The 17,047-nt window shown below is 39.3% G+C and overlaps 1 protein-coding gene across 5 annotated transcripts in view; it reads left to right on the top strand.

Moving 5' to 3' along the window:
* The window catches only part of bahcc1a (BAH domain and coiled-coil containing 1a), a 74,976-nt gene extending 60,692 nt beyond the window's left edge, over positions 1 to 14,284 (top strand). For 4 of the 5 annotated variants that reach the window (XM_008416195.2, XM_008416191.2, XM_008416192.2 and 1 more), the window contains 15 exons: positions 9 to 123; positions 431 to 665; positions 803 to 994; positions 1,964 to 2,137; positions 2,589 to 2,869; positions 3,120 to 3,200; positions 4,675 to 4,801; positions 5,154 to 5,268; positions 5,702 to 5,777; positions 8,096 to 8,204; positions 8,283 to 8,396; positions 9,545 to 9,706; positions 10,430 to 11,670; positions 11,778 to 12,014; positions 12,135 to 14,284. In XM_008416195.2, coding sequence (XP_008414417.1) covers positions 9 to 123; positions 431 to 665; positions 803 to 994; positions 1,964 to 2,137; positions 2,589 to 2,869; positions 3,120 to 3,200; positions 4,675 to 4,801; positions 5,154 to 5,268; positions 5,702 to 5,777; positions 8,096 to 8,204; positions 8,283 to 8,396; positions 9,545 to 9,706; positions 10,430 to 11,670; positions 11,778 to 12,014; positions 12,135 to 12,344 — 3,469 coding nt within the window. In that variant the 3' untranslated portion in view covers positions 12,345 to 14,284. The remainder of the gene's footprint in view (positions 1 to 8; positions 124 to 430; positions 666 to 802; positions 995 to 1,963; positions 2,138 to 2,588; positions 2,870 to 3,119; positions 3,201 to 4,674; positions 4,802 to 5,153; positions 5,269 to 5,701; positions 5,778 to 8,095; positions 8,205 to 8,282; positions 8,397 to 9,544; positions 9,707 to 10,429; positions 11,671 to 11,777; positions 12,015 to 12,134) is intronic. The other variant, XM_008416194.2, reaches the window with a different exon arrangement.
* The last annotated feature ends 2,763 nt before the right edge of the window (positions 14,285 to 17,047 follow it).

The following is a 17,047-nucleotide window of genomic DNA, read 5'->3' as shown; positions in this document are numbered from 1 at the left end:
ACTGGCAGGTCGGCGGGGGTGGGGCTCAGCTCGTCGCCTGAGGACCAGGGAGGGGGCGGGGAGACCCAGAGACGGAAGAAGAGGCTGTCCAGTCAAGGCTTTGAGCGAATCAGCACTGTACAGGTCAGGGTCCTCTTGTCCTACTCCCTTTTGTCCTGTGTGCAGCCAGAAATGAAAAAAGGCCGCTCTCTTTGTTACTTTGCATTTGATATATTCCTTTGTTGCACACTTTTTTCTAATTAGGTACTACCCTCAGGAGTCAAATCCGCTGCTCTCCATATTAATGTCTATTTCATTGAGGCTTCTGCTGTTCTGTTTTCCTCTCAGTGCATGTGCAAATGAGGGCCCTGACATTCAGAAGCTTTTTGTGGCTGCTGTAACCGGGAGTGTAACTGGCTTTCTCTGTCTCTCTCATGTCTCTCTGTTGTAGCAGATAAAAGCACAGGGCTGCAGAAAAAGCAGTGTTCACAGCGTGCTCAGCTCCAAGCTGGCTGGTGATGTGGCTCAGCTCAAACAGAAGGCCCCGGTTAAAAGGAATCTCTCAGGAACAGGCTCCAGGGACAAGGAAGGTTCACCTTGCAGCTTAAACCTCAAGCATGCACAAAGGAGTCAAGGTGGAATCAAAGGTGAATCCAGGCGAGAGTCAGGAGGACAAAGTGATACAGGTACCTACTTTAGTTAATTGTACCTGTGGCCTTTTTTCCTGCTGGCACGTTGTTGTTTTGCCGACAATGTCAACATTGTTTTATGTGTTGGTTTTTTTCCTCTTTTTTTTTCTTTTTCTTTTTTGAAAACTGCACAGGAGCCAGTGTGGACAGTACTACCCAAGAAAGCTGGTCAGGACAGGCGCGGCATGGAAGCAAGAAAGGATCTACGCAGAGGCAAGGTTCCTCCTATTTTCACCAGGCCAGATCAAAGGTTCTACGTGGTCAGAGGCAGGAAGCAGCAAAGGAGGAGGAAAGCTCCTCCGCCGAGAGTGACTCCTCTGACCAGGGTGAGAACGTGTTTGGTATATTCTTTTCTTTCAACTTTTTCCTTTAGAGTTCACTACAACAAAGCTTATGCCTCTATTTAGGCCTGTCCTCTGCAGCCTACCCTCACACAAGCTGACTTCACTTGCTTAATCTACTTCTACTCTCTAAATTTACTGTTTTGCACATTTTAGTTAAGAGATGAACTAGCGCTATCGCTGCATCCGTTCTACCTCTTGTTGATAGTTTTATCATAAGATGCAACAGAATCAGATCATTAAAGGGTAAATCAATTCTGCAGTGTTTGAAGTGCACAAAAGCAAAAAATCCAACTTATGTATCTACCAGTGGGAGTACTTAGTAAACTCCACACAATGAATCTCAAAGCCCAGAACTCATTTTCTCTGTTTGTAAATAACTTTAAAACCAATCATGGTGAGTGCAAAAAACGTGCTGATGAATGTTGCAACAGCCTGGAGTGTTTGTGGATATCCAACACCTCTGTGATTGGCCTTGTTGCCTGCTCTGGGTTAGATGTGCCGCCACAGCTGTGGATACTTGGCTGTGAGAGACTTTGACAGCCTGGAGACTTGCAGACTGGGTCAAAGAGCTGTCAGGACAAAAACACATGCACACACACCCACCCACGCACCCGCACACACACACACACACACCCGCACACGCACACACACACACACACACCCGCACACACACACACACACACACACACACACACACCCACACGCACGCGCACGCACGCACGCACACACACACACACACACACACACACACACACACAAACAGTGCATTGGTTCACACCAGGAAATACCATTGAAGCACTTCATATATCATCTCTGTACTAAAGAACTAACGGAGCGCCGTGAAATGACGTGCCGCAAGGAAAAAAACATTTGTTGTTATAATAGAAACTGATGAGTTTGTTAAGGTGTAGATTTAAAATAAACTGGTGCAATCTATGCTTTAACCATTAGAAGATGAAGAAGAGGAGGGAAGTTATGAGACAGATGAAGGTCAAGATTTCAGAAGTCAACCTACAAGAGACATCACTTCAGGCTCATCCATGATGGGCCCCAGTCCTTCATCTATCGTGAAACTGGAAGCCAACCAGAAGGCCAGGAACAAAAAACAGAGGCAGGAGCTGTATGGTGAGTCTTCATCACATGCCTTGATATTTTCTACATTTTATCAATCACAATTTCAATTTATTAGGAGCTTAAATCTGAGAAGTAGCAAAAAGACTTCAGAAAGGCATTTCTGGATGAACCGTAGACGTCCACTAATCAAGTGATATGGTGGCCCTTTTCTTTAGCATTCATAGCTGTTCATTTGAAAGTGGGCAATCCTGGAAAAGATTGGAACCGAGATTACCCTGATGACACTAAATATTCTAGTCTATTATATGAAATCCAGGAAAATTGACAAAGCTTGTGGTTTTAACTTTACAAAGTATGTAAACTGCAATACTGCAATACGAGTATTTTTAAAAAGCAATTAGTCAACACAATTGCCTGATATCTTTATTGGAATGATTGATTCAGCGCTCTTTACAATTTGTACTAAGTTTGGACTGAATATCTCTCTAATTGAACAATGCAGGGTCCCAGATTCTGTCGGCAGCAGAGAGTGAAGTCAAAGTGAAGAAGAAACCCAAAAATAGGTTGGGGATCGGCCCTGCTGTGAAAAACCTCCAACACCAGCGACCCGAGGGAGGTAGGAGAACATGTGGACCCAGGTCAAAGGAGTCCAGGTGGGGGAGCCTCGGGACGAGAGGCAACCGCTACAGGAAGACCTTTGGGATGGCCACCTTCCCAACAACCAGTGAGAGGCTGAAGAGGGCGACACGCAAGAGCACAATGTTGAGGGGAGCAATCAGTAAGGTATTAAAACTATTTTTTTTTCCTGAATACAAGTTATAAGGATATCAAATGGCGATTCAGTAGCAATAGTCATTTCCATGCACAACATTTAGCCAACGTTGACGTTGACCCTCCTACCAAAGAGTTTTAGTAAGCACTCAAATCTACCTCTACCTTAAAAAAAAGAGCAAGATAGTCTTCATTTAGGGAAACAAATGCCAGGAATCACTGAACAAAATGTTAATGTCCGTTCTCATACTGATTTCATCAGAGGAGAAGCTGCTGGTCAGTCGGAGCATCTTCTATGCAGAACGATGATGGAAGCCGAGGACAAAAAAACATGGACCAGCAGGTAACATTCATATTTAATCCACCGAGTAGAAGCATCAAACTGCAAACTTTATTTCACAGTTTTTGATATAGTTTGTTCTAAGACTTGGAGCTTCAGAAGTGTTGCCCTGAAGAAACTAAACTGTTTCAGCATTTGAAAAGTCCGTGTTCTTCTACCACTTCTTCCATCCCGACGAGACTACACAGTATTGGCTTGTATGAAAAAACTGTTGGTTTGAAAACTATCTGACCAACGGGTCTCAGTGTGGTCAAGTGTAGAGGGTCAACTTCCACTTGTTTCCATATAACAAGTGGGCCCAGTTTTTCCTCTGGGTCCACTTTTGTTTGTGTTATATAAATAGTCTTTATTTAAATGCACCATATGCAAGATTTCATTTGTTTTGCAAACATTTTTTTATCACTTGAAGATTGTTTTAAAGCATATGAATCTTAGGCCCCTTCCAGAAAGTAAGCATTTTTCAGTCATTACTACAGATGAAAGTTTGAAGGTTTAAAAATTGTCACTCCACAAATACTTATGATTTGTTTTGTTGATGATTCTTTGTAGAGCACATGTTGAACAACTGGTCGATAAAGTTAAAAAAGAGGTTTGAACATGTGCAGAGGGGGAACAGCGGGTATAGTTCGAGGAGGATGACTCGCTGTGGTTACCTCTGAAAAGGGAACATTTCAGGATTAAACCCAGTTTATCTTTTGAAGCTAGAAAACAAATGGTCAATTCTACTTCCATGTCTGTACTGGACTATGGTAACATTTTATACATGTGTGCTTCTCTTAAATGTTTTAATTCGCTGGATACTGTTTATTATGAAACCTAAAGATTTATGACAGGCTTAAAAGGTTTTAGACATCACTGTACATTATACGACCGGGTTGGATGGATGGATGGCCTTGGCTACACATAAAATTCATCCCTGGCATATCTTTATTTATAAGGGCGTATTTGGATTTCTGTCATCTTATTTGTTGGCCTGCATAAATAATAAAGCCACTCGAGGATGTTCTCTTTGTTGAGAGAACTTACTTTTAATTTTGATGCATAAAATCCAAACTGAACTTGAAAAGAAATCTTTTCAGTTTTATGCTCCATCTTCTTGGACCAGGTACAGAAAGACATTAACGTAAAAGTGCTGTTGTCACTTAATGTTTTTTAAGACTGCTCTTAAAGATTTTGAGAAGGAATCATTTGTCTGTAAATGTTTTAATTGAGGAATCCTTTTAGTCTTGTATTTATGGTGGTGTTAACTTTTCCCTTTTTTCTTGTGAGTGTTTTGCAAACTGTGTGGACTACTGCCAATCTTGGTTGCTGTTCTCTTGCACAAGGAATTTTTAAAGAGATTAAAAATCCCATTGATTCATTCTTGATGAATTAATAATAATAATAATAATAATAATAATAATAATAATAATAATAATAATAATAATCATATTGAATATTATTTTTTCTTTGATTATTTTTTCGTTATATTTTTCAGTCAAAGGGACGAGCTGTAAGTCGTCTTCTGGAGAGTTTCGTGGCTGACGAGGGCTTTCAGATAGATGGCAGCAGCTTCTCAGAAGAGGAGGAGGACCGTGGTCTTTCAAACAAGGGAAAACTTAAAAGTTAGAAGATTTAATGACAAAATAAAAAACATACAGTTGAAACCAGATATTTACATATGCTGTAGAAAAAGACAGATAGCTTCTTTCCCTCGTTATCTGGCTAAATGTTTCCGGTCTTAGGTCGTTTACGATGACATTTTCATTTCCCCACGATGTATTTGACCAAATTGAAGTACATTTGGCTCATTTGATGTAGTTTCAGTTATTGAGGGGGGAAAAAAGTTAATGTGACGTTTTACACACCACAGGCAGATATCTGGTTTCAGTTGTATCTTGAATCAAAGTTTTAGAAATTGCATATATTTTGTTGACGTTTAAGATTAAGTTTTTCAATTTGCTCTTTTCTGTACAGTTCCTAACTGCATCCTGACCAAAGAACACTTATGTGACGGACTGAAGGTGCTGATCTCCAAGGAGGATGAGCTTCTGTACGCCGCCAGGGTTCACACTCTGGAGATCCCGGATATGTAAGTAGAAAACCAGGATGCTCTTTCAGAAACTTAATAAAATGACAACTTTTCTCATAACTGTGAATGTTTTGTTTTAGTTGAGTAAAGAAAAAAAAAAAAGAAATCCTCTCAAATGTCATTCATGCAGACAAACATTCTTAAGACCTGGCACAAAACACTGTAATTTTGTCTGAGAGGACAAGCAGTAGTTTTTTTTCATCCCCATCTGTGTCTTTTTCCTCCTTACGAAAAAAAAAACAAAAAAAAAAAACATTATCTCATACGAAGCTCTAAATATCAATATCACTCCTTTGGCTCAGGCAGCAAAGAGATGCTATAACAACAGCAGAGTGGGAGTAACATATGACATGGGAGCCAGGCAAACATAATACAAGCCTCTGAAAATAACCACGTCTATTTTTCTCTCTCTGCCGTGCTCTTTTTCATTTAGCTTTAGCATTGTTATCGACGGTGAGAGGGGAAACCGACCAAGAATCTATTCACTGGAGCAGTTGCTAAAGGAAGCTGTAAGTTTACCTCACTGCACGAGAACACAATAAAAAAATAATCTCCTGTCATTTGTGTTAATTTTTCTTAAACAATGGCAACCTCTTTGTAGCGGTACTCGTCTCGTTGCTTTCCCCCTTCTCTCTCTGTGAGTCACTGAAGCTGTATAAACTTATAAATGGACACGGACAGATGGCCAGGATTTGTAGTTTTATGTGTGAGTGACTGTGAATGTCCGTTAAACCAAACCGTGGGTGGGATAATCCCCCACAACACCTGGGTATATCCTTGTTTTCAAGCTGAAATGCGAGACGTTGTTAACATTAAATCTGTTTAAATACACGAGCTTGCCTTTTTGACCAGTTTTAATACAAATGGAGTTTACAGTGCAAATTTGTGTTTATTATAGCAAGGGCTAATGTTTAATGAGACGATGGCGGCCTCTTGCATTTGGTCAATAAAAGCAATGGCCGTAATATTTTCAGCATTTCCAAATAGGGCAAGGGGTGCTAGGTTTGTATACAATAGAATATCCAAACAGGAGGAACGTCAATATGTAGGGTAGGGTTTAAACTGCCTGTTATTGTTTTAGTGCATGTTTTTTTTATAATAGAGGAAACTGTTTAAAGGTCACATTAGCTGTGCAGGAGTGATCATGATGGTTTTATTTTAAAGCTAATTACAGTGGTACAAAAGATAGTTCACAATTAGGAGATTTTGAAAAGAAAAAATATTTCCTTTGTTTAATTATTTAATCAATTGTGTTCATGTTACTGAATGTTGAAATTATTATATTTATATTTTATTTAAAAAGTTAAAAATCTATGTTTTTTTGTTTTAGGAAACAAAACTTGCTTTCAGTTGCCTCAAGTGATCAAGAGTATTTTTATCACTGTGTATTACATATTTTCTTATAAGCATAACATGCAGAAGAGCTAAGATAAGTAAAGACTTTATTAGGACTGACAGTTTGGTTGCAGTGTATATTCAGGTTGTCCAAGGCATGTACAGTAACGTACCATCATTATTATTGGTTTGTACCTGGACAGACTGTTGTGTCATCTACCTGTTTACTATTTTATTTTTTTTTAAAAGAGAGTTTTGATAAATCACACCAGAAAACAAGTTACCTCTTCAGCTTGGTGGTTAAAAATGTTTATGTGTCTTTGATCTTATTTCCATTGTTTTATTAGAAGTGTGCTTGTGCTCTCTGGTTTTCTAAAAATTTAATTTGAAGTCGTCATTACGACATGATTTTACTCTTGTCTGCTGTAGCTAGAGATTCCACAGAGACTCTTAGATAATAATTCCTCAGATTCTCATCAGTTCTACAATGTCTCCCTTTTTTATTATTATTATTTTTGGATTATTTGCTTATAGCCTTTTTAAGAGCAGTAACCACAGCAGCACACAAATACTAAAACTGCATGTACTCATCTTCTACCATCACATTATTGTATCTGATTTTTCATAGTATTTAAAAATATATTTTGTATAAATTGTAGCATTCTAGTTATAACATATAATATATTTTCATGTTAAAGCTTTATTCTTTTTTGGCATTACATTTACTTATTTTTTTATTACTATTTCTAATGGGTGCAAGATCAGAATTTCCAGTTTTAGTTAAACAATCCCAGGCTTCAACTGGACAATGAACTTTCAACTTCACCCCTAATTTCCTCACCAAGCTCAACTTGCTTAGTGGATCAAAGTATTTTTTGTTTTTCTTTCACTTTTAACTCTCCTGCGATTTTAGCACTTAGCATCTCTGGCAACCGTTCTCTTATCTAAACACTCAGCACAGAGCAGCTGCTTCTAATTACGGCATACTTCCACTTTAAATGTGTCCAAAAGCCATTTATTTGACTTTGACACCAACACCGCAATTTTTACTGATCCCCGCGCCACCCTCTCCCCACTATACACACTCTAACATCCACACCTCATCAGTCAAAAGGTCCCTCACCATGGCAACAGTAAATGAAAGCAACCTGAAAGGGCCCCCAGTGAGCGGCGGATGCTGAGACTGGCTGCATTGTTGGAGGGAGGATCTGGCAACCTGCAATCACAAGCCCTCTATTCAGACCCTCTTTAGTATTACTCAGCAAGTCAGGATTTACTGCATCATGGCTTCCGCTCCTTTCAGCTCTGACTGGCACGTTGGCATGAGATAAGGACCGCTTGGAAACGTGGCACAGTGGCTGTCCATTCACAATGCCCCATTGGTTTCACACTGTTTGTATGTGTGAGTGTGTGTATGCATTCACATCTTTGTTAGGGGACGTTGTCTGCAATCTGTAATGAATCTTAATTATGCTTTTGGTCTGCTTTCAAGGTCTTGGATATACGACCAGAGKCTGAGGCTGTGCTAAGTGACGGAACCAGGGTGTGTGCTTACTGGAGCGAACGCTCACGGTGTCTGTACCCCGGCTACGTTCGCAGAGGTGCGACGATAAATACACATTTAACTGAATTTGCATAGTCATTATTTAGCAGTATAGTAGCAGTTTTGTCTCTTGCAGGAGGTTCAGTTGATGAGGGGAAGCCAGGAGTGATGGTTGAGTTTGATGATGGAGATCGGGGGAAGATTTCTCTCCCAAACATCCGGCTTCTTCCTCCAGGATATCAGATCCAGTGTGAGTAGTCTTGTTTTGTAATTAATGCTCCTACAGTTATCATAAAAAAAAGAAAGTACACCCTTGCTAGTACTATATTTCAATAAATAAACTATGTGGGGCTTCATGCACAAAAATCTGTGTGGATTTGCCTCTGAATAATGGTGTAGGATTAACTTCAGAAAAGGTCATACACACAAATAAATTCAATATGTATGAAATGGAACATTGAGACTAGGACAGACATAAATATCTGACTTGACACACAAATATCCCCTGTACATGTGATGGAAGCTTGTTACATACAGAAAGAATAGGACCTTAGCATGCGAGTTCAACCCGTCTATAAATGAGAGGTGCATAGAAAGACTTCACAAGTAGTTATATTTACATACACGATTTGTGCTTCATCTGTTACTTCTTTACATCACTTACTCACTGTTAATATAAATCAATGTAGAAGTGTGCCAACAAAAAGGCAAGGCTGAGGCATGTCAGACTTTATGCCTCTGTTTATTAATATAAACAGAGACTCCTAAGCTGCATTTTAATCAGCAAAAAACAATGTGTCACAGGCTGGATGTGCACCTGGCACTTTAATATGTATCTGTGTTAATATGTTCTATTCCAACCACGCTGTTCATTAGAATAAATAATCATGTATGGTCACCTCAACAGGTTGCTTATCTGCTTTTGCCCATCACACATAATTTGTAAATTACTTGAATAACGAATCTTTTTTTGTTGTTGTTGTTGGCATAAACAAATTTACAATGTGATCGTATTTTTAGCAATGTGTGTGCAGTTGATTTTTTGTTTATTATAGAAAAACAATGTAAGGTTTCTTTTTATTTGGATGGAAAATGCTTCTTGTTGAGTTTTGTTGTGACTGTGCACTTTTTGTATATGTGGTCTCTTTACTGAATTCAAACAAAATCGCATATATCACAGATTCCACTGTTACTGTTTACTAAAAATAATACCAAAATTGAAAAGGTTGTGAAAGATTAATCACACCCCAATTCTGGAATTACATACATAATACTTAAAGAATTTAAAAGGGTTGTTAGATGTGTTTTACCATTGTTACACTTGCAATGGATATAATTTTCTGTATTTTTTAATCAAATGCTAATGTTTTTTTTTTCTTTTTACAATTCCTTATTAAGGTGAGGAGTCTTCTCCTGCTCTGCTGGCACTGAGCGGAACATCAGCCAAGAGAAGTTCCAGTCTGGAGCAGGCCCCAGTCAGCGACAGGCCTTCTGACAGACTGAGCTCCACCAATTCTCTGTCAAACACCCAAAACCTAACTGTTATCAAAAGAAGACCTGGTAAGATTTAATTCTGAACAGAAAATGATGTTATTCAACTGCTGCGAAGTGAAGCCGAAGTCCCTCTTATTGCTCATAGACTCATAAATCATGTTGCTTTAATCTTTTATTCAATGACTGGTTTTAGCAACACACCTGTAAATGCGGGATTAAAAGTACTTGAGATGATTAAGCAAAGGTGACACGGAATCAAAACAAACTGAGCAGCAGTAAGCAAAATAAGTCATGTGTAATCAACCGTGCAGAAAGACAACACGGTGGAGCTGCTGTCAAATTTTGCACTACTTTGCTTAAAATGAAAAACTACCAGAAAATTTCTTGTGAACATCACACAGTGTGTGGTATTGCTGGCTCTCATCACACAGAAATAAAACATTGTGCTGAGTAACAATATGGATAACCATGGAACATATTTATTATCAGAATTATTTTCCCAAATCAACACCACATGTTTAAAAAAAAAAAAAAAGATCCCAGGTGCAATTTTTCTTATTTCAGTTATCTGGAGCAATTTACAGCTTGCAACATTTCTATTAAAATTGTCATCTATTACACATCTATTACATATTGTCATCTATACACAATCCACTCTGTGTAAAGTTTCTGCTGAGTTAGTTAAGGTATTATCCCTAAACACTATAAAAAGTGAATGCAGCAGTGTTGTAAGTGTTTGCAATAATTTGCTTGAACGCAATGTAGGTAACATTTTGTTGTTTATTCTAGGGAGACCAAAAGGCTCAGGGAAGAAACAAAAGCAGCAACAGGCAGAAAATGCCAACAAAAGTCCTCCAGCTTTCCTGGGTTGGAGTTCACTGGGTAACACCCGGAAGAGACCTGCTGACAGTCTGTTTCAGTTTAACGGGGCACCCAGGAAGGCCTTGAGAGGAAAGGAGGATGCCTTGTTTTCTTCTCCTCAAACGCAGTCCCTGACCTCCCAACCAACCAAAGGCCTTTTCAGCAGCAGCTCCTTTGAGGTGGATTCTTTTAGAAGCATTGCAAATGGCTATTCCTCCTTCTGTTCTCAGTCTGCAGGGGCAGGACCTGGTTTATCTATGGTTCCCAGGACTGGCATGTACAGTGAGAAGCGTAGGCAAGATGACATGGTTGCACCAAGGAGCAGAAAGTCTGGACAGGAATTTCTTATCAAATTGGACCACGAAGGAGTGACATCTCCCAAGACCAAAAACAGCAAGGCACTGCTGCTGCAAAGCGAATATTCCAGTGTGAGCAGTATGCCTAAAACTGAGGCATACTCTCACCCAGTCCTGCTGGTCAAAGACAACAAAAAAGGTGGTGCCTCCAGAGTGGAACTCCTCTTAAAAGGAACCACTCCACAAAGAAAGCCCTCTCCTTCTYTGCGGCAGGAGAAATATGGKGATCTGGGCTTCAGTTCTCACAGAGAGTGTCACCCTTCCTATTCTGACCTGGATGATGAAGAGGAAGAGGAAGAGAGGAGGCGGGCTGCACTGGCTGCAGCCACAGGAGGACTCAGGATGCCTGGTCGTTTTCTTTCTCGCCTCTCTGTCTCCTCATCCTCTTCTGGTTCTTCAAGTTCTTCCTCTTCAGGCTCCCTTTCCAGTTCTAGCTTGTGTTCATCAGACAAYGATTCATCCTACAGCTCAGATGACGAGGATAACTCGGCGCTGATGCTCCAAAGTTGCCTGTCTTCTCACCAGGGACTGCTGCCATCCGCAGAACCCTCAACTTCTTCAAGGCCTCGGCAGCATTCCTTTGTTGCCAAAGCTGTTGCTGTTTCCAGTGCCAAAGGAGGCCCGTCAGAGCAGTTGTCCAACAGCAAGCCCTTAAAGAGGAAGGATTGCATGGCTGCAGTCTCGAAACCGGCAAAGGAATGCATGAAAAAACCACGGATGCTTCCAGATGACACTTCATTTATTCCAAGACCCAAGGTATCTGCATTCCTGGCTGGCCGGCAGATGTGGAGGTGGGCCGGAAACCCTACACAGGTGAGAACAGTTATTCACGTTTTTACTGCATTCACCAGGTTGCTTTATAGAAAATACGTGAGGGAAAGATGTGCAGTACAATCACTTCATTTCCTTACTTTCCACAGAGACGAGGATTAAAGGGCAAGGCCCGAAAGCTTTTCTACAAGGCTATTGTCAGAGGAAGGGATACTGTAAGAGTTGGTGATTGTGCCGTTTTCCTCTCGGCTGGACGTCCTAATCTCCCATATGTGGGTCAAATCGAGAATTTCTGGGAGTCCTGGACCTCAAGAATGGTTGTCAAAGTCAAATGGTTTTACCACCCTGAGGAGACCAAACTAGGCAAGAGACATCGTGATGGCAAGGTATGTCGCAATTCTGTAAGACTTACTTTTGTTAAAAAAATTAAATAAAATACTAGTACATAAGATGACATTCAAATTCTTGATAAACATCAGCCTGCTGTGTCTGTGTTTCCTACATAGTACGCCCTTTACCAGTCGTGTCACGAGGACGAGAACGATGTCCAGACGATCTCTCATAAGTGCCGGGTTGTGAGCAGGGAGGAGTACGAGTGTCTGACTCGCAATCAGAAGCCAAACAGTAGTTATCCAGACCTGTACTACCTGGCTGGGACGTACGACCCCACCACCGGTCAGCTAGTCACTGTAGAGGGGATTTCTATCATGTGCTGAATTGCCACGGGGACACTACTGAAGGACTTCTTGGGAGTAAGGCTTGTGAATAGAAAACGATGCCATGGGTGAGTCTGAAAGGTCCACTAACTGAACATCAAGTCGCCAAAGCAGGGCTGTCTGCGATTACACACTGGAGCATTCTGGCGTCTATAAAAGTCCGGGTCTTCCTGGGGATCAGAAACTTGAACAAGTGGTGTTTCAATTCCATAATGAATCTATTTTTTTAAAAGCGGTCTTTCTTGACTGAATACTGGTTTTAAGACTTCTACTTCTGGCTCTTCTCCATTGTTTTAGAAAGAGAGCTACGATTGCACTGGATTGTGCAAATTAAAACAAGGTCCAAATCGTCACTGTTTGACTACGTTTCAAAAGGCTGGCCTTGTCTGAGTCATTGGAAGAAAATCTTAAGGCACATGGGGAGCRTCTTCATGCCTTTTCATTCCAGAGAAGCTGAAAACATGTAAAGGCAAAAGTGTGTAGAGTTAAAAAAAAAATGTCTGTAAATATTTTGAAATCTTCCCCAATCAAGCCATACACTTCAGTACCTCTCGCCTGTCTTAACTGTTCAGGTGTACATTGTACAGATAGATCAGTTAATGTATTGTTGTCTCTTGTCTATATGTACATAAAAGCTATTTTATATAGGAGTTTATTGTATATATGAGATGTATCTTTCCATGTTTGCAATTGATTTATTTTTATATGGGTGTAGACTACATTGTATTGTGTTGTTTCTTTTTCCCTTTGCTTTGGGGAGTCGAGATTGGAGAGATTAGTGTTGCACTGCGTATGCCCTGCTGAGACAGACCCGAGAAAAAAGAGAGCACAGACGGAGGCAGAAGGATTTAATCTGTAACAGGAGAAGACTCACTTTCTCAAAGAAAGTAATCGCCCTGTTAAAAAAAAGTGTTTTCTTTCAAGTGTTACTTCATTTTTTTACAAAAATATTTTCTTTTTATGTCTTTTTTTTTATTATTTATGTATCATGCATCATTATCACAAGGCAGATCCCATCGGACTGCTGTCACGGGTCAAAAATGAGTGTACCATTATGAGACTATGTTTGTGTGCGATAAGTGTCCTAGCATCACTATAATCATGTCCACACAAATAAATAAACAAAACAAAACAAACAAACAAACAAACAAAAAAACTGGGTCTTTCAATGAAAATGTGTTTGAGTGTTGCACTCATCAGAGCTTAGACTAGCACACCATGGCCTACAAAATACCAAAGTGTCTTTAGAAATTTTATTTCCTTTATTTAAATTTTTTACTGAAGCACTTGTGCAAAAATTCAGATCAGAAATCACTGGCAATTTCTAAGAATGCTTGTCCTCCACTGTGTGCATAAATATGAACTCTGCATTGTGACAATGGTTTGTTCCACATGTACCTGCAGATTTTTTCAGTGCAAAAATATGCATTAAAAAAATGCCACCTCTAGGGATTTGACAATGAAGGTCAATGTACTGGCAAAGATAGATGTTGACAATTTGAATTTAATTATTTTATTCTCATCGCCATCTGTGTCTATTTTGTACAGTCCATACACAATCTCAGTGCTAACTGTGAACGACAATCAGATTCACAAAGCAATGGACAAAGTAGGTTCACTCAATCTGAAAAGTTTATTTAATTTGTGCCAAGTACATTTTTTTTTCTATTTTTGTCTTGTCTGATATGCAAGCTTGAGTATTTTTTGTTGTTGTTGAAAGTTTTATTTTGTTTGCCAACATTTTATTTATTGTCAGTTTGCTGTTTGTCCATGCCAAGAGAGCTTTATGAGAATGTAATTTGTTTTTCTTAGTTTTGTTTTGTTTTTTGTTTTTTTCTTTGTTTTTGTGTGCTGTCGCATTTGCATTCTGGTCCTATAGAGGCCATCTAGTGAAAACAAATAAAGCAACACTGGATTCGTCTAATCCACAAAACAACCTATTAATTGTATATGCCTTTTTTTCCCTTCCTTTTTATTTTTGCTTTATTTGGTAGTAAATCTATTTTGCTATCACTGCTGTCATTTTCCATCACCACATTGTGGTTAAAATCTGTTTTTTTTCTGTCAAATTTGCCCCTGCCGTTTTTAAAACTTTTAAGCAATTTAGTAACAAAAAGAGTTTGGGGGGAAAAAAATGAAACAATAATTTTACTGTTTGTTGTGCATTGAAGGTATTTGAGCAACAAAGCAATGGTCATAAATTTCGATTAAAACAGAATTAAATATTATTGGGATGCTAGGATTAAAATCAATGAAATAATTTAGTGTCTTACAAAAATATTCACACCCCTAGAACTTTTTTTCACATTTTCTCAAACATTAATGTTTATTTTATTGGGATTACATTTGATAGACCAACACAAAGTAATATATATTTGGGCATTATTAAGATTTTTTATTATTATTTATTATTAAATACAAGTGGTAATTCTATGGTGTCTGCTACGATTCATTTTATTTAAGTAATGGTGAAAATGTCATGCAAATGCACATAATACTTTTCAAACTTTTTGCAAAACATTTTAATACACTCACATCCCTTCTTCATAACCTTTATTAAAGATTTTGTGTTGTCTTTTTACAGAAAGTCCTATAAACATGCTAGTACAATGACGTTTGTATTTGTGACCTGACAAACTGTGAAAGTGTAAGAGGTATATATAAAAAAAATGCAAATCACTCTGTGTTAGTTCTGTAGCCCTGTGCAAACAGACAGTTTTGTTGCAGCACCATATCTAGTTTCGAGAATTATCTCAAAAAAAGTTATGTATTTAGTAATGAAATCAGTAGAGGTGAAAGAATGTCATACAATAGGCCTAAAGAAATATGGAGTCTTAATTTGACATATGAAGGAGATTATTTAATAGGTGAAACGTTGTTTTTGTTTGCAAGTGTGTCATCTATAAATATATGCAGTATTTTTATAGCAAATGCAAGAAACTTATTTTTCTGATTAGGTATAAATAATATAGTAAAATCTTTTTTTTTTTTTATCAAACTAAATGCTTAATGGAATTTTAGTCTGGAATTGCAATTCAAATCGCTAAAGTAGTTTCTAGTAAAGTAAGTCATACTACATTATTCAAAATACCTTTTTTCCTCAAATTAAAGTATTCTTTTGTGCTCTTTTTTTTATTAGAGCACAAGATGCCTTCAGCAACATGTGCCCTTCTCCTTTCGCAGCCTGGAGCTCCAGGTATTTTCCTCTAGCCGCCCACACAAGCCATAACCCACAGCATCTGTCCGTTTGCATACATGCTCATCAGCTTTGACAAAGCCAATGTCTCTAACCTAAATCAGTAAAATATCTACTGGCTATGCCTGGAGGCATGGAGACAATACGGGTCACTGACCTTTTTCTCCAAACCCAGGGGTCTTCTTTGTCCTGCATGCAGCCAGAGCACCACCACCACCTTGCCCCCCCCTCACATGCCCAAGTAGGGGCTAATGGGCACATCAGTCATCTCCAGCAGTGGCCCAGTGAACACAAACAGTTGTGTTTACCACCACAACCTTATGTGTTGACTGTGGCCACTGCCCCGTGTCCGAGCCGCGGCCTTTCCTGGATCAGCAGCATGAGGGTAAGAGGCACTCTGCACAGTGTTTGAGTTGAGGAAAAGGTTAAGGTGTCTGAGTGTTAAGGTTAATGTGTTTTGAAATAGTTCTGGTTCATTACCTTTTACGCAGTAAGCATAATATTCATCAGGGATCTAATCAGGCACTTCTGATCCATAATACAAACAATGAGGAGGATAAGGTCACCAAGTGATTACATTTAGACTGTACTCATTTGGAGCAGCTTTTTGAAATATGGAATGAAGGGTACGTTACATATCACTTGACGGACATGTCTGCCTGCCTCCCTTTTCACTGCCTGTCTGGTTCAGCTTGGTCAGCATCCAGATTGTGTTCCTCGGTGTCAACAGGACAAATGCTTTCCTGCGCAAATATCTACACCTCATAAATGTCTCACCCTTTGCTTGACCCCGTCTGGCCTCAGAATGTGAGTGGGTTGAGAAAGGGACCGGCAGTCCTGTGTGTGTTGGGGTCTGTGAGTCTTGAGAGTGAGGAGCTCAAGGGTTGAGGTGAGGTCTTGGGTCTTAACAAGGTGCTACGAGAAGAGAGCAGAACAAAGGCACACACTGCCTCTTTTTAAAGGGCACTTATGCTCTTATCATCTATTTTAAGCAAGTGTTGCTGTTGGAAAAGGTTCACTTGTAATGCATCTTTAAACGAAGCAGGTATTTCAAGTTATTCTTGTGTGATGTGAAGAGAAGCCTTTTTGTGGACGTTTCGATGCCAGAGAAGATAGTAGTTTGAATGCGCAAATGAGCAAATCTTTAAACGGAAATAAATTATACAACACTGCTGCGTCTTTGTAAGATAAATGTATTTAACTGAAATACGGTAACAGGTGCGCTGTACAAAACCTCCACCTACTGATGAGTTCTTATAATTGTTTTTGTTGGCGTTTGTCACCAGTAACCTTTCAGGTCTACAGTTCCTTGAAAAATTATTCATACTGTGTAAAAATTCCCAGAGTAACTCCTCAGCAGCTGCAGAAGCCCACAATTCAGCTGGGAGACTCTGGTGAGAGGACTCATGTACTTTACAAATCTGTCCTTTGGTAGATTTAAATTCTGTGCCAAAGTCAAGGAGAAGCAAGAAGGTGAAGGTGTTCTGGTCAGATGCCCTTAAAAAAA

This window comes from Poecilia reticulata, linkage group LG8 (genome assembly GCF_000633615.1).
Source record: "Poecilia reticulata strain Guanapo linkage group LG8, Guppy_female_1.0+MT, whole genome shotgun sequence".
In the NCBI taxonomy this organism is placed as follows: Eukaryota; Metazoa; Chordata; class Actinopteri; order Cyprinodontiformes; family Poeciliidae; genus Poecilia; species Poecilia reticulata.
The sequence above is the reverse complement of the archived record's forward strand: the minus strand, read 5'-3'. Positions and strand labels throughout refer to the sequence as shown.